Raw genomic sequence first — 23,630 nt, 5'->3', positions numbered from 1 at the left:
CAGTAGTTAAGAAATTTGAGACTTTGATTTGAAATTTGAGTATATTTATGTAATATATATATATATATATATATATATATATATATATATATATATATATATATATATATATATATATATATATATATATATATATATATATATATACATATATATATATATATATATATATATATATATATATATATATATATATATATATATATATATATATATATATATATATATATATATATATATATATATATATATATATATATATATATATATAGTTTACAGCTAAGGAAACAAACTTGTGGTAAAAAATGGCTCTTCACTTGTTTGTGGTTTTAAAGCTGACAAAATTAAAGATAGATTATGTTAAAACGCTTTAATTAAATTACGAGAAGTAATTAAACCACAAAACAGCAAATTAAAGGATTTAAAGATTTACATATTAGAATTAGAATGTTTTTAAAAACATTCCAAATGTTTTTATTTTTATTTTTTAACTGTAAAACATGTGCGAAGTGCTGCTACATCGACTGACAAATAGACAGACTATCAACGGAGTGCTGCTACATAGACTGAGGGTTTGGTTGGGGCAGGCAGTCTATGAAATAATTAGTATATATATATATATATATATATATATATATATATATATATATATATATATATTATTTATATATATATATATATATATATATATATAAATATATATATATATATATATATAATATATATATATATAAATAAATATATATATATATATATATAAATATATATATATATATATATATAAGTGATATAACAATAGCACATTTGTGATGGATGCCAATGCCAACACATGGAAAAAGACCGATGCTGATACTGATGAATTAACTAATTAATAAAATTTTAAGAATAATAATAAGACCTGCAACTTTAACTTAAAATTTACTTAAAATTCTGTAACTGTACAAAATTAGTAATTTAGATATCTTACCAATAATCATATAAAAATATTAAAGCCTGCACTTGAAAACATATAGATAACAATGCTTAAATAGATTACTTTTAGGCTTAAAAATAGAACAACACAAAATAAAATTATTCTAAAAACATCATTATGGAAATAAAATTATAAGTACATTCAGCTGTTAAATTAAAGCTTATAAACATCATCTTAAAATAAACAAATTTGCCTATAAACAAAGTCAATAAAAACTATTTCTTAAAAAAATTCCAAATTATTTAATTATTTAATTGTTATTATAATGCAGGATAATAGTATTAAATGCTGTTGGTTAGAAAAGTCAGTAAATTAATAAAAAAAAGGCCAATATCGATGCCGATTGTGCAAAAAATAGCTGATTGAGCAAATACCAATTAATTGGTACATCACAACTATATATATATATATATATATATATATATATAATATATATATATATATATATATATATATATATATATATATAAAGGTTTTCAGGTTAAAAAAGTGGAGTTGATTGAACAATAATAAATTATATCCATAAAATAAATTATGAAGACAGTCATATTAATATATAAAACTTGCAGCTTGCAGTTTGTATACATAGTTGATATTTAAATCAGTTATTTACACAGGTTTCTGGTGGAGGACAAACAATAGATTTTTCCTTTAGCATTTCTCATTTTGATTTCAAATATGCAACTCATTTTTCACCATCACATCAAGTTACAAAGATATATTTGGGTTCAAATCTTTAGATTTTGGGGTTCCTTATATTGTCCAAAAGAAATAAAAATAAAATTCCTTATATTGTCCGAAAAAAAAAATTTAAAAGTATGTCAACCTGAGTCTTAAGAGAAGGCTATTTTTATAAAGATTTTAGAAAACATGAAAATTTTTAATTTAAAAAAAATAATGTGAAAAAATGCTAAACACTCTAAAAACAATTTTACCAAAATATTTCTCATCAGTCATGAAAATTAGTATTTTCATTACGAACAAGTATTGTTTTTAAAACTCCTGTGAAAGTAAAGAAAGCTTTATTTAAAACAAATACTGCACTTAATTTTAGTCCTAAGACTAAAATCAAGTTTATTAGCTGGTTTTTTCCAGCCCTTAACTTATCATTAAAAAAACACACTTAAGTAAATATAAAAAAATATATAATCCTCTTTGACATTTTGGAAATAATGCATGCTTTATAAACAAATATAAGAAACATTTAGTTACTCTATCAAAAAGTGATTTGTGTATTAAAAATCCTTCATAAAAATTAAAGTAAATTTAAATGTAAATATAAAACTTTTTCAAAGTAATATTTCATTTTGTGGATTCATCACAAACTTTTAAAGTCTAGAAAAAAAAATCACTTGTTGATGAGATTTTAAAAACGCTCCTCATGCCATAAACTTATATTGTCAACAAATTTGATAAAAACCTATATGTTATATTTTATTAACAAAAACTCTTAAAAAAGACTCTGCAATCCTTTTTATAAAAACAGATATACTACCAAGTACTGTGTTAATGAAAGTATCTTATTGAAAAGTTGATACTTAATTCATTTGTGAAAAAAGTTTTATTAAAATTCAGTTGTTTCTCAACTCTAGCATGAAAGTTAATGCAAGAACTAAATCAATTGTTTCTTAACTTTTGCATTGAAGTCAATGAAATCAAAAGTCAATGAATGAAAAAATTTAGCTGTTTCTCAACTTTTATAGTGAAAAATGAATTAACATAAATAACATGTTGAAACCTTACCTAATATAAATACACACAAACACACATACATAAATAAATATATTGCACTAACAAAATAATTTGTTAAAAATAAGATAAAAATGTCTATATTATTTATATCTTATTGAACCAGTGTGTTTATCTAAAATGACTTACTAAAACTTGAAAACCAAGGTAAAGATTCATTCAAAGGATTCAGGTTAACAAGAAACTTTATTAAACTGTTTTGGTTTTTATTGGCTAATCCACAAATCATCGATAAGCAACTCTTCAGCCTCTTATTGGCCATAACCTCTTTATTACTTAAACAATTATATGCATATACAGATGCACAAAACTCCATTATTGTCAAATGTGCGAATTGATAATAACAACCTAGATCTGTTTCAATCTTTTCTATAAATCCAAAATAATTACCTTCATTTTTATCAAAGTCACTATAAAAAGCTTGAATGTCTTCTTTGGAAAAAATTATTTTATTTTCAACAAACAATTTATATGCAATTTTGCAAATATTCAAAACATATTTTTTATTGGAACTATCTTCCATTATCTCATAAACCAATTTATTGTTTTTAATAATGTGTTCTCGTAGAAAATATAAAAAAATATTTGCATACAAATCTGTCATAGTTAAGAAAGAATTTGAATCTATTTTTTTTGAATCACTTATAATTTTACACATCGAAGACAAATAAAATGGAACAGATGCCATGGCTTTTGCAATCGGAGACTCCTTTAATGTTGTTTTTACAACTTCTTTTTTTTCTTCCACAACATGATTTTCTACATAATTATTTATTCCATTTTCATTAAACCCCATTATTTGAATGGTTAACTTATTGCTATGTTTTGCAGATAGACTTTGGTACTGATCTATTGCATAAACTCTACCAGCAATAACATGTTTGTATTTTTGAACTTCTTTTAAAGCATTAACAATAGGATAGTTACAAGTTAAACTCGAATTTAATAACTCATTTATATATTTAAATTCATCTAATCCATCAATTATAAACAGTGCAGTATGATTACTAATGTTAATGTCATTAACAATATCTTTGTAGAAAACATTTAGCAATTCATTAATATTAGAAATATTTTGATGTTGATTAAGCCTCCTACATTCCAAATAAAACACAAGTTCAACATTTTTCCAAATTAATCCATTTGACCAATCAAGCAAACATTTTCTAAGCAACCATGTTTTTCCAATACCAGCTATTCCAGATATTAATATAACTGATTTTTCTTTTGTAAATATTTCACTGTATGGAATTGGTGTGTAATTCATTTGCTTTTCAAGAAAATCTTTTCGTTCAACACTAAAAACAGCATCCACTTGAGCATTCGCTGCATTAACAACACATAGATCAACAAATTTTTGTATCAGATCAACATTTGCAGATGCTTTTAATAATGGTTGAAGTTCACCAATTTTCCCATAATGTTTAAGATAAAACTTTTTTAGTTCGGCAGACAACCTTGACAAATCTAAATAAAACAAAACAATTTCTATTAAAGTCATCGTCATGATTTTGCTAATGTTCATGATCATGACAATGATGATCTTTGTTACAATAATTTTATAGAAATGTAAAATATTTATTATAATAAACTTGATATAAAACTTTTGATAAATCTAATAAATCTAAATAGTTTCTTGTGAAATTGTTTTAACTGATTTAAAATTAAAAATATTTTTAACAAACTTTTTATATAGAGTTACTAAAAGGATCCAAAATTGGAGTTTCGATAGTATTTTGTTATAAATTAAAAAATTAAACTATCTAGTTGATAATTAAAACATTGTTCTTGTGTTATTATTTTTTAATTATACTTAATTTTTTTTTTAATTATATTTATTATTTCGACTTTTCATTATTCACATTATCGACATTTCATCATTCACAAATTCATAATAAATTTTAAAAAAATTTTTGCTTTGTATTTCTAAGTATACTTAAATAATTATTTTTATCACAATATTTTTAATGAACAAGTTTTATCTAATAAATGGTATTGGTAACCGGCATTGGTTAGGAAGGTGTTAACTTTCAGTTAAATGCTACTTTCGTGGTGCTCTGTAATAAAGACTTCTTGGGGTACTTATAGTAAAAATTAACAAAAAATGAAAATAAAAAAAATTTTATTCTGAAGTTCTTTTTAAATAATATTTTAAAAAGATCAAAGTATTTTTTATTTTATCAGAAAGCAAACTTCAAAACTTTGTGACAAATCTGGAAGATGAGGATAAAACTCTTTCTGCTTGCGAGGAAGTTGCTTGAATTCTAGATGGATGGCTAGTTCAAATTTCAAGACTGCTTCTGATTTCACACCAGTAACTTCATATTCTTTTAACTAATCGGTGAAGGTTTTGATTTTTTTTGTGTTTTTAACTGCTGATTGATGTCGATTGTGATGGTTCTCCTTTTTTGCTCTTAGCGAGATCATCTGATTTTGGTTGGAAACTATTTTCTTTTGTTGTAAATAGTTGATCAAATAAATTTGCAGCATAAACTTGAATATCTTTTTTGGAAGAGTAAAAAAATGTGTGGTTTTTATTTTTAAATAAATTGGTATTTTGCAAATAACGACTCAATGATACTAACATAATGTTTTTACGATTTTCGTATCTGAAGATTAATGCCTCTGCAAAATTAGAACTGATGTCAGTTTCTAAAACCTTCAATTTCCTTGCTAACATTTCCATAACAATGTCACGCTCAAAAATTGTTGTATTTGGTTTTTCCAAGTGAACTACAGCGTCAGCAATGACTTCCAATAAGTCAGACAGCAATTTTAAGAAACTCAAATCAATTTTATTTAACATATATAAGCAGTTTAGTTCTTCGAGTGTTTTTTTTTTTACAGCTTCTAAGCAATCGAAAAATCTTTTGATCATCTGAAAAACACTGTTCCATCTAGTACAGTAGTTGAACAACAGTCCTTTGTCATGCAAAGATCCGTAAATTTTGTTTATTTTTCTTTTAAGAATGCATATCGAAACGATGAATATTTCAAAAACTTAATTAGTATTCAAATTTCTGTAGACTTTTTTCGATATTTTCTTCATATTCAATCTCATTCTCTGAATAGTCAATGAGAAACTCTCCTTCAGTCTATTCATCAGCGTCCGTTCCTGTTTCAATATCCAATTCAGTTTCATTGTTCACAATTTTGCGACAATCTTTTTTAGCATATATCAAATAACAAAACATTCAAATGAATTGAATGATCTGGCAGATCTGATGTGAATATGGTATTAAGATTAAATATGGTACCCAATTTCACAATCTTTTTTAGCATATATCAAATAACAAAACATTCAAATGAATTGAATGATCTGGCAGATCTGATGTAGAAACTTAAATATGGTACCCAATTTCACCATCCACCTACAGCCATCTGTAGTTTTACCTGCAATATCTTCAATACCTATACCAAATTCTTTTAATTTTTCCATTATCAAAATGTTTAATGTTTCGGCAGAACTAGGAGATGGCAATCTCACCATTCCTAAACAATATGTTCTTGTGTAATGAACATTTAAATTGTAGTATCTTCTACCTCTATTGCTACACCATTCGTCACCCGTTAGTCCAAATTTTTCTCCTTTTTGTTTCAATGCAGCCAATTCAGCGATCATTAAATATTTGGCTTCAGCATGAAACATCTGAATTTTTTTTTGCAATTGTGAACGCTGACTTGAGCAAACTATGCCCATAATTTTCAAAAAGCATTCTTAGTATTTCAGATTGAGTTACGGATCTAATCGAATATCAATCAAGAGCTGTTAACTTTGAAAGAAGATAGTTTAACGACATCTTAGTCAAAACTGGTCTGGAACTGGATGGTTTTAAATCTATTTTCTCCCAACTTTTGACGTGTCCAGTTAGGCCATTTGTTATTGATCAAAGAGAACTCTTACATTTTGAAAACAACAAGAACTATAGTAAAAGCAGCGTAGAAACAAAATAAGAATTTATTTATTTTAGGAGTAAAAATCGATATTTTTTAAAAACGTTGTCAAAATTCCGTCGAAGTCTCTCGATTTCTCTCGATCTTAGAAACTCCGAAAAACCAAGAAAAATCCGACGAGACAGAGTTCCGAATGAATCCATTGGAGTTAATGTTAATATATTTGAAAAACTTTTTATTTGTTGTTATGTTATTATTTATTATTTTATCTGACACAACTTTTACTTTGGCTTCAAATTATTACTTTTATTTTATTACTAACTTTATTTTCACTAAAATTTGAAGTTATGACTTCTGAAAAACTTTTTAATATGAAATCTATTTAAAGTATCACTTCTAAAAAACTTCTTAACAATGGCTCTTACACAACTTTTTTCTCCGCACAGTGGTCTTTATTGCAAGTTTTATGTTTTGAAGTTAAGATGATGTGAAAGGGATCAACAACCCCAATAAGAAAAAAGTAAATAAATAAAAAACTGTCTCCTAAATTGTAATGGTCTCCTTATCCTTGGAGAGGTGACACACTAATTTTATAGACATAAATAACATTAAAAAACAAATATAAAAAACATACAGACAAATAAAAAAGGCAAGCTTAAGTTGAACAAATTTATCTTTTCATCTACTAATTAAAGTACTTTGATTACTTATCATAATTGAAGTACTATTATTAGTAATTTTATTTTATTTTTAAATTTTATTTATTATTAGTAATTTCATTACAAATAAAGTTCTGAAATTTCTTAACAAAAAAATTCCTGTATTTAATATGAATTAAATTAAATTTCATGAAATTGATTTTTATTGGTAGTTATGAAAATTGAAGATGCTTTAAACCAAAATTATATTTTGAGTTAATTTTATTCTATTTGACAAACATTTTGATTTGTTATCATTTATTACATAAGCATAAAGTTGTTGGTTTAAAAACCTTTTTAAATACAACAGATTATTAAGTTAAAAAAACACTTTTTTACTGAAAGTTCTTGGAAATTTCTTAAAAAAATGTTTAATTTCTTAATAAAAATTTAATAACTTAAGCTAGTTGTTAGCAAAATTTAAAGAAAATGATAAACAAAAACTTCAAAAACTTTAACATGAAACTATCAAAGACTATTGTAAGATTCTTAGGAGAAAATCATAAGGTTCATAGAAGGTAATCATAAGATTAATAGGTGGTTATCATAAGATTATTAGGAGGTAATCATAAGATTAATAGGAGGTTATCATAAGGTTTTTCATAAGATTAATAAGATGTTACCATAATTTTCATAGGAGGTTATCATAAGATTCATTGAAAGTTATCATAATGTTTATAGGAGGTTATCATAAGGTTCATAGGAGGTTATCATAAGGTATCAAAGGTATTATAAGACTAACCTGACATCAAAAACATAAAAACACAATAAAAGGCCTCAATATTTCCTCAAAAATGTGTTAAGAAACAAATTGAAAAAAAAATTAAAAGAAGGCTGAAATTAAACAAAATTAAAGGAAAGGTTATATTTCATCAAAACTTTGATGAAATTATAACCTTGATAAAGAGCAACTTCTCTGTTCAACAAAAGAACTATTGTACAATTTCTCAAGTCAGAGATTACTATGCTAAGATTTTTAACGAAAAAAGATTATAAGCTATTTCACCATTGTATGAAGACTTACAAAAATACAAAGAAGATTTGCTTAAAAAGTTTTATGACTCAAGTGATGTCGAACTATGGATAAAAAAAAGATTATGTAAGCATTGTAAAGAACATTAACAAACAAAAAAAAAAAAACTTTTTTTGTGTAATTTATAGAAACTATATATGAGGAGCCCATTTGCAAAACGCGCTAAGTCCAAGTTTGAAACTGATTGAAAACAACAAGAAAATAAACTACTTTTAGTTGCACATCAACAGAAATTTTTCTTTGTCCATTTTTAGGACCAAAAATTTTTTAATTGGTTCCATATTTAAATAGATGATAGATTTATATATATAAAACGTGGAAATAGAATTAACTCAAAATTTTTATTTTGCGCGTTTTTTTTTTTTTTTTTTTTTTTTGAAAATATTTCAAAAAACAGAAAAAAAAAACGCAAAAAAAATTAATTAGACCGATGAGAGACAGTTACAAAAAAAAAAAAATAAAACTAGGAGAAGAAAATAACTTTTAACGCGAAAAAACTTAAAGCAAAATAAATTACGTTTAGAACAAATATTTTCGAAATATCTCTCTTTTTCAATTTTTTTTTAATCAAGCAACATTTTTTATATAAAGTAACATCTTACGAGTGCTTAATATGTAAACAAATGTTTTTTTATTTATCAAAGAGTATAATATAATTTTTATTTATATACTCGCATCTTATTTTCAGTGCTGGATTAAGAAGGATTTGGGTTAGAGGGGGCTGTAGACCCGGGCCCCGAAATAGTCAAGAAAACTTTTTTATTAGTCATTTTTATGCTGCTGTGGCAAATAAAAAAGGCCTCCTAAATAAAACGAGCCCCAGCCTCGATAAGTCCAACAAGATTCTAATAAAACCAACGCTAGTTTTAGTTTTATTTGAGCTTAATTATTTTATAAATAAAAAAGTTAATTCTTTTAATAACTATTTAATGCTTCGCGTAGTTTGAAAAGTTTAACATATTTGAAACAATTCTTCTTAGTAAGATAAACAAATGAATTAATTAAATCATTGAGTTACTGTAGAAATTAATTAACTAGATAGAAATCAACTAAAAAGGTTAAAAATACTTTAGAAAGTGGAACTGCTACACAATACCACAGATGTTTAGTGATATAAAATTTATATATATATAAGTTTATATATATATATATATATATATGTATATATTATATATATATATATAAGTATATATATATAAGTATATATATATATATAAGTATATATATATATATATATATATATATATATATATATATATATATATATATATATATATATAAGTATATATATATATATATATATATATATAAGTAATATATATATATATATATATATATATATATATATATATATATATATATATATATATATGTATATATATATATATATATATATATATATATATATATATTAATAAACAAGACAAACTTTTTAATTAACAAAACCATTTTATTAATTCTAAACAAAACATTGACAATACAACAAAACAATATACTACATATTCTAATAAACATATACAATATTCTAATACATGTTTCGAATATCAATAGTCATCTTCAGTTGAAGTTAATTTTTAAATTTGTTTAACCAATACAAAATGTAATTATCTGTGTACAAACTATTAATTTAATTACAAAAATACAACAAAAACTATTATAAGAATAACAAGTCATACTAAAAAAACAAATAGGAAGTGACGAAATAATAGATTAATAAAAAATATATATAGAAAGTAATAACTAAACAGAAAGTGTCAATTGGACATGGTTGACCTGTTTGTTCATACCCGATTTTAACCATTCTATAAATATACTTTCTTTAAGTTTTAATTCGAACTTATTAGATGCTAAATCTAAAACGGAAAAACACTTTTCATTTAATTGCATAAAACAATTTTCATTACCATGGAGATGTTTATAGATATGTGATTTTTTGTCTCTCTTATAATGTTCAGTTATCCGTGTCTTGAGATGGTGAGTAGGTTCGCCTTTATAACAGGAGTTACATCCTGCACATACGAATTTGTAGACAACAAACGATTTGAACTCTAGAGGAATAGGACCTTTAGAGGAGAAATATTTTGAAACTTTTAGTGAGACAAAAACTAGTTTAAAACTTACAGAACAGCAATATCTTTTAACAATTGAATTCAATCTTTTTTTAGTTAAATCAGATATTTTTCCTAAAAACTAAAGTTTAAAGTAAGATAAAGGTTCTTTGATTTTTGGTTGTGATGGATTGTTTGTGTTAATTTTGTTTAAATAAGATTTATATATTTTCAAAATTAGCCAAGATGGATACATGTTTCTTTGAAATACTTTGAAAAGGTTGTTTATGTAGGAGTTAAACCCTAGATTAGTACTATTGATTTTAAATGTTCTATCGATTAGGCATTTGATAAGACTAACTCTGTACGAAAGCGGAGTGAAACTAAAAAAATTGGTGTGTAGACCAGAGTAGGTTTTTTTATGAAAAACTGTAGTAGTTACTGTAGAATTTATTTTGTGTAAATTTCCGTCCAAGAAGGATATTTTCAAATTCACTTCCTGTTCCATGGTGAAAGAAATAGAACTGTGCCTACCATTAATATAATCAAGAAAAATATGTGCTTCATTTTGTGACTGAAAAGCAGCAAAAATGTCATCAACATATCGTTTATAGAAAACTGGCTTAACACCATTGCAATTTTTAATCCAGTCATTTTCAAAATGACCCATAAACAAATTAGCAAGAATAGGTGCTAGTGGAGAGCCCATGGCTACACCATCTATTTGATCATAAGTATGTCCTTTAAAAAGAAAATGCGTTTGCGAGGTAGCAAAGTTAAATAGTTTTTTTAAATCGTTTTTAGTAATTTTAAAATTTTTATTATTAAGCATAATCGAATTAACTGCCATATCAATGGTTTCTTGAAGCGGAACATTAGTATATAAGCTGGTTATATCATACGATACTAAAAATTGTTTATGTAGATTAACCTGACTTATTTTTTTAACGAAGGAAAATGAATCTTTAGTGCAAAACTCTGTGTTTACTAATGGAGAAATTTGGCTAGTTGATAATTGTAGGTACCAATAGATGATACAATAGGTCTGAAGTTTATGGTAGCCTCGGAGGAAGTTAACTTGGAGTTGAATTTCTCTATTTAAGGTTACTTCTTTCTTAAGTTGCTTAAATTTTGTTTTGTCATTAGTAATTTTATAAATACCATTTACACAAATTTCTTTATCTAATATTACTACTCCATTACCTTTATCAGTTTTAGAATAATAATATCCCGATTATTTGAAAGTTTTTTTAATATTCCATGTTTTTTCAGAGTTTCTTGAGAAGGACGACAATTGTAAATATAAGAATTTGCTAAATGGGAAAGTTCAGCTTTAGGTTTTCCTGAATCTTCATTATTTTTCAGTTTTGTTTGAAGAGAGCGATTTATTAGTTCGAAAGTAGAGTAAATATCTTTTTAATTTCTTCTCATGTATTTTTATAATTTTATCTTTTTCTTTTTCTGTATTATATTTTAGCGCCTTAATTAAAATAAACCAATTGAATGAAGAAATAGTTGTTTTTATGCGATCTTGTAAAGTATTAATTTTCTTATATAATTGTAATTTCTCCTTGCTGCGTTTTTGTAATGCACTCCTTAATAATCTTTTTCTTATAAAACGAGAATCAAATTTTGAGACGTAAATTAAATGAAATAAATTTCGGTAAAACTCCACAAATTCTGCAATTATTCAAAAACACAATATCTAAAGCGGCTTTATTTAACTTATGATTCAATTTTTCCAATCTTCTGAAATCTTTCTTTGAAAGATGTGTATACTTAAGTGCAATGTCATTTATTATATATCCAAATTTTCTTTTTAGCACAAAAAATGTAAGTATTTTAATAAACAAGACAAACTTTTTAATTAATAAAACCATTTTATTAATTCTAAACAAAACAATACATTGACAATACAACAAAACAATACATGTTTCGACTATCAATAGTTATCTTCAGTTGAAGTTTAATTTTTAAATTTGTTTAAATACCTATATAGGTGATTTTTTCAATACCAATCAATCACAAATCAAAAAATCACATATCTATATACATCTCCATGGTAATGAAAATTGTTTTATGCAATTGAATTTTTACCTTTTAGGTTTTAAAATATGGTAAATTTAGTTTTCAATTGCGTATATTTCTAGTAGAGTAGGAATGTAATAGTCTACTTTCTGTGAACAAGTTTGTGATAGGAGTTGGTAAGCTTTTATTTAAGGAGTCAAAAACAAAAAGAAAATTAGCATACTTTGCTAGCGCTGGAAATGTTGGAATGAAAATATTTATCAGTTACTAGTATGTTTTTTAATTCTTAATTCCGATTTTCACTATTGTTTTAAGAAATAATTTTAAACTATTTCTCAAAACAAAAGGGGCTTAATGAGCTTAGGGTGGATGGGAAAATTTTCTAAAAATCAACTAATAAACATCCGCTCCACCCACTTCTATCAATTACTTGAGAGTACATATATATATATATATATATATATATATATATATATATATATATATATATTTATATATATATATTTGTGTTTTGTTGTGAGTTTTAATAACTTTGATGATTATTAATGACTTCATTGAAAACACAATTATTGATGAAAGTCTTTTTGTCTACAAAATAAATCGTAAAAATTGCTTTAAAAGATTACATAAGAATAAAAAACAGATACACAAAATTACATTTACATAAAAACTACATAAATAAAAAATTTTTTAAATAAAAAATAAGAATATACTAATAAAATCTATAGTATATAATAAACTTCAAAAATTTAAACAATTTAAAAAATATATATTTTAAACATTTATTTTTGTAAACAAATAGTAATAGTTTAAAAGATTTACGGCTTTGCAGATGTCGCTCTGAGAATGTAATAAAGAGAATGTGGCTCCGAGAATGAGCCATAGTATTATTAAAATAATAGTTAGTTCGATAATATATTCTTAAAACAACTTACGCTTGGAATTTCAAAACTTAACAAATCTTAATAATACAAGTTTTAAAACAATTCAACAGATTACTCTAGAACATTATTTCACTTAGTCAGTGTTTTTTTTAAACCAATAAAATTAGTTTATTTGTATATTTGGAGGGTTTTTAGTGTTCACGAATATTCTTCTTATTTTTCCGCACCAAGATGTTTCGAAAACATTCAAGTTTATGTATGTTTCCATGTATGTCATCAACAAAGGTTTGACCATAAAACATAGAAATGTGGTCGGCCATTTTATGCCCACCTTAAACACTTCTAGGTCAGCAGTTAGGTCGGTATTGCCAAATACTGACCCTAATTCTGAGGGTTGGGTCTATAATGGCAGTGGTGGATCAACATCATAACTAAAATCAATCTAGAAGAAGCTGATTTTGAAGTAAGGCTTCTCTGAAAGTTCCATCAACATGTTTTAACTAACCCAAAGGTTCCCTCAACATCTTTTTACTGGCCTCAAATAGAAGACTAATATTTTATTTTCAACATATTGAAAAAACTATATTTTCTAGAGCTTGCTCTAGTTCTAGTGAATACTAAAGTTATATAATATAAGTTATAAATTATTGTTAATTTATTTTTATTGTATTTGCAAAACTTTTTACTAATGTCTTCAATAAGTGATTTATCATTGAAATTATAGTTCTTTATGTTAATGTTATTTTTCCAGTGAGATCTTTGATGACATGTAAGCTTTTAAGTAACTTAAAATGTTAAAAGCATAAAAAAAAAGGTGTTTCGAGATATTGGGGGCCCGAAACAAATTATATAAACTTGTTGTTTTAATAACTTTTAAGCATGCTCTTTTCTTATTTTAGTATTTTAAGTAGATTTATTGGATTCTGCATCAAAAAAGCATAATAAATGTTTATTTTCATATTTTTGCGGTCATTTTTTATTTGATTAAAATAAATGTTTTTTCAAAAACTGGGTCATTTTAGGAAACTTATAAAAAGTCAATATAAAAAGTGATAACTGCTAAAAATTTTCAGCAGAAATTTTCCACTCATTTATAATGTTTTTTCAATAAATAAAATAAACATGAAACAAAAAGGAAGATGGTTGAAAGGACTAGTTGATTTGATGTGGAATTACCCAAAACAGAGTATAATCAGTTTAATGTTACAACAAATTTAATTTTAATTGAAATAAAAAACACATTTTCAGGCTGTAAAAACAGATACAGTAGGCTTTTTAAATTATAGTTGTTATGTTTTAGAAACCATTATATAGCGTCAGTTCATTATATTTTAACTAAATTAAATACAACTTATAATACAATTTATAAAGGGTCAGTTCAATATATTTCAACTAATTTAAAAAAAAAATTATGTGGCACACCATCTTAGATTTTTTTGTTTTTTATATTCTTTGTCTTAAACTTGAAAGTTCAGAGTACAACAGTTTCAAAGTACATAGTAAAAAAAATGGATGTTTTCATATGGAACTGCTCACAACTTACAATTTTTCAAAACTTCTGTCAACCGTTTTCTTTTTAATGTAATTTTGTTTTCTAATAACAATCAAATTAATATTGGTTGGTTGCAGTTAAGAGTGAATTAGAATAAATAATAATTAAAAATATATATGACAATCTGCATCAAAATACTGAGGCAGTTTTTAATGTTTGAAAAATCATTCTGAAAGAAGAATACTCACTAGTTTAGAAGAACCAATTTCGGAATTTTTGCTTTAGTTAATTATGTTTTTGGATTTTAATTATGTTTTCGGATTTATCAGATTTAAATATATTTTTAGAGTTCTCTATATATCCGAAATCAAATCAGCTGATTATACACAGCTAAATGATTTGAGAATGTTTCTGCTAAATATAACATTTTTAGTCATTTTTCTGTTTGTGTCAGGTGCATACAAAAAGCTTACTATTATTCCTAGTATCCAATAACAACAGATATACATTAGTGTCTAGTTAGTGATATTTTTCCACGTTACATGAGCCTGAACTCAAAAACACAAAAAGGTTTTATTTCTACAGGCTTGGAAAAGAAGGCATGCGATTTCACGTCATAATATGACCTCGCAAATACTATATGACTTTGAAAACTTGACCACGGCTATTAATATGCTTTGAAAATTTTTGTATATTTTAACAACGCACTAAAAAATTATCTTCACCTAACTATGAAGAAACTTAAGATAAAAACTTATTGTAAAAGTAGCCAATAAATCTATCAATAAATTCAAACAACTTTCAAAAAAGTTTGTCTTTTTCTTTCTTCTTAACAAAATCTTTTTAATTTTCGAGTCAACTAATCTTAATGATTCTTATATAATGATTCTTATAAGAGACCATCGCTGTTTAAAGTTGTTGCTTATAAAATTAAAATTTTTAAAAATAATTTAGACTTTTTTTTCATTTTACTTATAAAAAATCTTATATAATTAAATAATATAAATAAAACTTTAAACAACTCCCACTTTAATTAAAATACTTTAATTAAAAAATTAGGATTTAGAATCAGAAATGAAAAAAGTTTAGCTAATCATAAGATTAGTAATAAAAGATGAAACTTTTGTGAAAACTATAGATGTTAGTTGATAAAGCTAATTCATTGCTTTATCTTATGCTTTCTTATCAAGTTACAGAAAGTAAACAGTTTATTAACTTTTTGTAGTAAAGAATATTTGATTTTGTAATTTACAGTTTCGTAAAGTTACTGTTGTGATATGTATACTTTACAGTATTAAAAATAAAGCTGAGATTCAAAATTAATTTAATTATTAGTTTACTACTTTAATTAAAATAATTAGCTATTTTATTTAAAAGCATCTTGCTAATATAAACACAGACTAATTAAGTTCCACATCAAACGGAAAATTGTTTCAGATTGAAATAATACGATTGGTAAAAAAATTCTATCTACTCGAGTCTCAGAAGTGTATCTATATCTAGAAATCTCAGAAGTGTATCTATATCTAGAGATCTCAGAAGTGTATCTATATCTAGAGATCTCAGAAGTGTATCTATATCTAGAGATCTCAGAAGTGTATCTATGATTGTGGATATAGTCACAAACACTTCCAGCTGGTCCAGTTGGTTGACAAAAGTTCCTTAGGGAAAATACTGTATTTAGCTGAAAAAAAGAATTATTAAAACATTTTAAAAAGTTAATTAAATTGCTTCTTTCTCTTCTCATAGATTAGGTTGTTAAATTAAGTCTATTTAATCTTTCCTCATAAAGAGGCTCTAAATATCCTGGAATTAATCTTCTTGCTCTGCTGTAATCCTTCAATAAGATTAATGTCTATTTTTAAAAATGGATTTCAAGTAGAAGACGCATATTCTAGACGAGGGTGTACTAGCGAAACATAAAACAATGTCAGCATTTAAAAATGAAAACATGTGTCGGATAAGACCTTAATTCTATTTGCTTTAGAAACACGCAGATATATGATGACCATATTTCAGATGGCTTTTAAACATGATACCAAGATCATTTACACAATCCACAGTACTCAATTGATAATCAGAAATATAATACTTATTGATATTTTTATTTAATTTTTTACTTTTATTGACATGTCTTATTTTATTTTTATAATATTTTTCTATATTTAGTTGCATACTTCAGTCATTGCACCAATTAAAAATAGAATTTATGTTATCCTGTAGATCATTACTACTGTTATCACGGATTATGTGGAAAACTTTGCAATCATCAGCATAGAGCTTGCATTGATTTTTTAGTTTGTCCAGAAGATCATTGATCTAAATTAAAAACAATATTGGTCCGAGAACAGATCCTTGCCATACACCACCTAAAACACTAAGCCACGTAGTAGCAATGTTTTCAAGGACAACTCTTTGCCTTCTATTTGATAAAATAGACTCAATCCATTTAAGATTGAATCCCATTATACCATACATTTCAATTTTTAATATAAGTTTTCTGTGGTGAACTCTGTCAAATGGTTTAGAAAAGTCAGTAAAGAGGATATCAATAGGATAACCTTGATCCACTGCCAGAGTTACAATATCTTGGCTTTCAAGTAAATTTGTAAAGCAAGATTTACCTGGTAAAAAACCATGCAAATTATTTGAAAGCAAACTTTTATGGTTAAACTAAAAAGGTAAAAATAATCTTTAAAGAGGATGCGGAACTGCTTCACAATACTGCTGATGAAGATTAGTGAGTGTGCTTTTTAATTTCAATTTAAATCCACTTTATATATCTGTGTGTTTTTATTCTGTATGGGCTTTTGGGATGTTGTTTGTTCATCCGTAAGTCACTTTATATATTTGAATGTATGTGTTCTGTATGGGTCTCTGGTTAATGATTATTAATAAAATTTCATTAAAAATGCTTTTAAAGGTATTGTTTATAAATAATGATAAAACTTTGAAACTATAAATTTGATAAAAATTATTAAGTACAAAAAAAAAAAATTATATTCAAAAGAGTATTACAAAAATAGTAAGTAATCTTACTCTTTCAACGTAACAAATTCTTATATAAGAAAATAAAATAAAAGTTAAACAAATAAATAATAAATGAAACAAATATGTTTTTATTATACTTTTTAAGTGAACAAAAAACACAGATACTCAACTGTTGAATATTATTTTGAAATATATTAAATATTAAGTAACTTAAAAAAAAGACAGTATTATAATTACCTTTTTTGACAGAAACTCTGTTATCTGCTTCTGATGAACTTGATGTCTCTAAAAAACATAGTGAAATTATTACTATTAATAAGCATAGGTGAGAAACACATTTAATCAAATATAAACACGCTGTTTCTAAATTATTTTATTTTCAAATTCAAAATTCTAAAATATATGTAATCAGATTTCAAAAAATATATGTATCAGATAAAAATATAATATATAGAAAAAATATATGTATCAGAATTCAAAAAATATGTAATCAGAGTAAATTTAGTTGCTTCATTATGTAAATCTTTTTTACTTAACTATATTTACATTTATATATACAGAATAACGTTACTGTGTTTTTCAGTATATTCAAATGCACATAAAAAACAGTTTACTCATATTTTAAAGAGAATCTTTAATATATAATTTTAGAAATAAACTTTTTAATGGAAAATATAAAATTTAATAAAAATTTTATAAACTTTTAATGGAAAACCAGGGTAAGGTTTCATTGACAAAAGTAAACTTAGGTTAGGCTTTTTTGACATAAGTGAAAAACAAAAGTATACTTAGGTTAGGTTTTTTTGACAAAAGTAAAAATGCGGTAGTGGTGTAGTGGTAAAGCTCTCGCTTCATAAGCTAGAGGTTCCGAGTTATATCCCCACCACTTTTCTGGTAGTACCGCGCTCAACTTGTTTCTCCGCGCAGCGGCCTTTTTCGTCAAGGTTCGTGTTTTGGAGTTATAGAGTTGAGAGAGGGTTATAATCACTATTAAGTAGCCTCCTCATCTGTAGTGGCCTTCTCGGCCTTGAGGAAGTGAATAATAAAAAAAAAAAAACTAACTGTAAAAAAAAGTTATAGGAATACATAATAAATCTTTTGATGAAGAAAAGGAAATTAATAAAAACAATCTTAGGGAAATTTAATCAAATTTATTAAAGTAAAGTTTTTTTAAGGAAAAGTGAGAAAACCTTTTGTGGAAAGCTCAGAAAAAGGAGGTCAAAGTTCTGTTGGCTGGTAATCCAACTGCAGCAGCAGGATCGGCTGGTGAAACAGGAGAAATGTGAGCTTAAGTCACAAAAAAGGGTAGGAAATAAAAAAAGCTTAGATAAAAATTGTTTTATTTTTCTAACATAAAGATTTGGCTACAAATTGCAAGTTAAAAATGCCCAGAAATTTTTACACGTTTGTTTTGACAGAAAATAAAAAAAAACACGACTTTAAAATATATATTTCTTTATTCTTAGCTAACTTCGTATTGAAATACATATTTATTAAATTAAGTGATCAAGCTGAGAAATTAAGTTACAACAAAGTTCTAGATGATTTTGTGGATATCACGGGAAACATACAAATGAATAGGGAATAGATAAGTCAACATTCTTAAAAGAAGTTCAAGAGAGATGTGATCATTGATGGGGAAAGGAGTTATAATCAACATATTAGTACTCCTTTAGTGTATAACTTATATCTTTCTATGAATATCAGGTTAAGTTATAAAAATATTGCAACTAAATATACATTATTTACGAACATCGAAAACTTTAATTGCATGATGACAAGCAAACTTTATCCCTGTCAACAGTATTGTCAAAGATACTGTTGAGTTTCTGCTTGAATATATTTTAGCTTAATGCTAAAAATCATCCCTCTGTATATGTTGATGGTAAATTTAAACTTGATGTGTCTGAAAACCACAATTATTAACATCAGTTTTCTGATTCTGAAGATGCTGACTTAAAGGTAACAAATTAAATTGGTTACTATTGGTTTCCCTTTAAATTAAAGATGCAAACAACCTAGTAATCTAGACTAATTAAATCCCTAACTCAATTATTTATACTAGTCCTGTTACTCTAGTGAAAGCAAAGGAAAGTAGCATTAGTGTGAAGAGGTATTTTCAACCAACTCTTAGTAAACTGGCAAAAAAATGCAACTTACTATATTCTTTAAGAAAATCTGACATTGTTATTGTGTATGAGTATGTAGGCTCAGAATATACCACGTTCTGGGCCTACAGACTCATACATGGTCTGAGCAGAACGTGGAGGTTAAAATTACTCCTTGATACCGCTTGATTGAGTACTCTTTGATTTTCCTTCTTCTAGTGGTGGTAACACTGATATCAAAAAAATGTTAGATTGATATTTTAGTACAAAAGAGAGTCAATCTGATTTGTATTTAAGTTCAACATACTCCTTAGAATTAATCAGCATAATAATGATAACAAAAAAGTTGATTCTAATCGAGTTTTTTTTAATATTTTTATATTTAAACTTATATTAATATAAAATTAAATATAATATAATATAAATTAAATATAAAATATAATAAAAGAAACCCTAAATGCCCTTTTCCAATAACAGTCCTCCTATTTCCTGGGTTAGAATGACAAACATAAAATCTCAGAATCAGATTCTTTGGTCCAAAATAGTATTTTACACAAATTTTAACAAGATTTCATAAACACTTTATGGGGCTATGAACCATAGATACAAGAAAAACATTTTATTCAAAAGAACATAAAAAAATAAAATACATATTTCTATTTTAACACAACACATTCTTAAGAAAATGAAATGAAAATCAACAAATAAATAATAATTGAAATAACTAGAATTATTATCCAATTAAATAAACAAAACAAACAGAAATCCAAATTTTAGTAACTATTTTTAAAATGTAATGAAAGTAATTTAAAAAAATGTTAAAGTAATTAAAAAAAAAAACAGTATTTTAATTAACTTTTTTTGTTGTTGCTTTTTTTGCTTTCTTTTCTCGGCAGAAAATCTGTTCACTATTTCTGGACAATTTAAAGTCACAAAATGATTTACTAAAGTTATTACTCCGAATAAACAAAAACTTTCACATTAAAATAATTATAGAGCAAATTTGAGACCTTTTCTTTTGTTTGTACTATTTTTTTGGATTTTTGTTTAAAAAAAAAATATTAAATTTGTTAATAAACTTTTAAAAATGAAAAATGAAATAATAAAAAAAAAAAATTAAACAAATAAATAATAACCGAAATAACTAAAATTCATTTATATCAAACTTTTTAAAAGAACAAAACCCACAGAAACCCAATCGTTAATAATCATTTATTAACAATTCTCCAGGTCTCTATTTCTGATAAACTTGATGTTTCTAAATTTTAAGTAATTTAAAAAAAAAAAAAAAAACAGTATTAAAATTACCTTTCTTGGCAGAAATGCTACTGTCTATTTCTGATGAATTTGATGTTTCTAAATGATATATTAAAGTTACAACTATTAACCAGTGTTGGGGTCAAATACATTTAATCAAATACTAATACATTAATTCTACATTCTTAAATACAAATATATGTTATCAGAATTTTCCAAATACAAATAAAAATACAATCATTGATATTTTAAAAAAATACAAATAATTTTAACTTTCATTTTTGATTTCTTTAAAACTAGTTATCAACTTTAATCAACTGCATTTATTAAATCTTATTATATAAACTTTTCTAATATATCTTAACTAATATATTGTTATCTTGCATATCTATATTTCTTTCATTCAAGTAAAATATAAATTTATTATTTTAAGGAAAATTTTGAAAAAACTCAATATCTCAATAAAATACCTCAATAAGAAATTATGTTTCTTTGTAATTGTATTTTTATTACCACTATTCTTCTACCTAGTAAACTAGTCTAACAATAATTACAAACTATTTGGAACTCTGGTGATGTGCTAGTTAACCCATAAGTCACTTTATATAAAAATATGTTTTGTTAGAACATCAGACATGGTGCTCATCCACTTGTAATAATCACTTGAACAATTACTGGAACTATTTAATAAACTTTTTTTTCAACTTTTATTTTCAACTAAATCCAACTACCTAAGGCTCCAGAGTCTATGACTCTACTACAGTCAAAGAAACTTTTTTATCAACTTTTATTTTATTCACAAATCAGCTTTAAACTCAAAAGCACAAACATTGTTTAAAAAGATCGTCAGATGAAGACATATAGTAGGCAGGTGGATTTAAACTGCAAACCTATATTTTGTGAGCTGAGTGTACTCCCATTAGTCTAGTAGCTAGTAAACTATAATCACAAACTACTTTGTTACTTGCTGTTCTGTACTCAGTGTTTATTCATTATTTTTAAAACTATTACACACATGAGTAATTAAAGGTTTACTTTTAAAATGTGTTATTTAGTGTTGTTTATTTTCATGTAATGCTCTTCAATATTTCATTTTATGGTGTATTTCTTATCTTATATGATATGACATAATTCAGATCAAATCTTGGACAGTAAAAATGTTCAAGTTTTTTTTTAATGAGTGAAGCTGGAAAACATTTAAACAAAATCCTCTTTCCACCTGCACTTTTACGCATATGAAAATTACATAAGGTCTGTTTCCATTAAAATTCTAATAACATAATTAAATAACATAATTAAATACTTTTCAAATATATACAACTGACAATGTCAAAAAAAGCATGTCAGACTGACATACATTTTTGACATTGTCAGTTGTGTATATTTGAAAAGTATGGATCACACATTCATCTAAAAATAAAAAATAAAAATTAGTTATTAAGGTGCTTCAAGTAGACCTAACTGTCATATTACAGAGCAACTCTTTTTATTAAGTATTACAAATAGCAGTTGCACAAGAGAAAAAGAAAAACAAAGGGTCAAGTGAAACTTGACTTGAAACTTAAAAGAAGAAATAAAAGATACATTCATGTCTGTGTCCAAAAATTTAAGAAGAAACCACAATTTTTACAAAAACAAAATATATTAGCCTAAAAACCAATTAAAAATCACATAAATAATCTCAGTCTTCCTTAAGGTAGCATTAGTAGGAAGTTTGATATTATTAAGAAGTATGATTTTAGAAAGTAGTTTGATATTAGAGTTTGATAGGAACAGAGACTTTTTCCAATATGAGCAACAAGCATGGTATTATGTTTATCAATAAAAAAAAGTGTGCGATCTAACAAAAAAGGAAGAGAAAAGATGAAGTTTATAGAGCAAGATAACAACTAGCAAACAACTTAAAAGATTGCAAATTATATGAATCAGGAAAGCAAGATGAAGAAAGTGAATTCCAAAGAACTGATGTTTGACGAAAAAAACTGAAAAAATAAAAGTTTTTTGAGCAATTGTCACAGTAAAAGAATGAGAATTAATTGAATGACGATTAACACAAGAATGAATTTTAGTAGATAACTTAAGAAACACTAGCACTTTAGAGCGGTGTCCGCTATAGTATTTGTAGAAAAGAGAAAGAGAAGCAACATAAGACGATGCGATAATGGTTGGAGGCTGGCTGCAAGAGTGGGTCAAACTATGTTTATCATGCGTTTTTGCACCTTGTCTAAAAGAGAAAGGACACCATTGGAAGATCCACCCCAGATATGGCTACAGTAATCCATACAAGGACGGATTTGAGATTTATAGAGATAAAGAATAGAATCCGAAGTAAAAAAGTGTCAAGCATGATAAAGAGATGCAACCGTAGCAGATTTTGCAATGGATTTGAGATATCATCTCCATGAAAGATTGGAAGTAAGAGTTAATCCTAAAAGAGGAAGGATAGATTACTTGTCGAGTACATCACCGTTCATA

The 23,630-nt window shown here is 25.4% G+C and overlaps 1 protein-coding gene across 3 annotated transcripts in view; it reads right to left on the bottom strand.

The window, feature by feature from the left end:
* The window catches only part of LOC136075005 (NACHT, LRR and PYD domains-containing protein 13-like), a 75,977-nt gene that overhangs the window by 9,219 nt on the left and 43,128 nt on the right, over positions 1 to 23,630 (bottom strand). For all 3 annotated transcript variants that reach the window (XM_065787197.1, XM_065787196.1, XM_065787195.1), the window contains 3 exons: positions 21,207 to 21,254; positions 18,028 to 18,075; positions 2,852 to 4,189 (listed from right to left, as the gene is read on the bottom strand). In XM_065787197.1, the coding sequence (XP_065643269.1) occupies positions 2,852 to 4,189; positions 18,028 to 18,075; positions 21,207 to 21,254 (1,434 nt within the window). The remainder of the gene's footprint in view (positions 1 to 2,851; positions 4,190 to 18,027; positions 18,076 to 21,206; positions 21,255 to 23,630) is intronic.

The sequence above is a fragment of the Hydra vulgaris genome, chromosome 01, assembly GCF_038396675.1.
Source record: "Hydra vulgaris chromosome 01, alternate assembly HydraT2T_AEP".
Taxonomy (NCBI): Eukaryota; Metazoa; Cnidaria; class Hydrozoa; order Anthoathecata; family Hydridae; genus Hydra; species Hydra vulgaris.
This window is presented reverse-complemented; position numbering and strand designations above follow the sequence as displayed.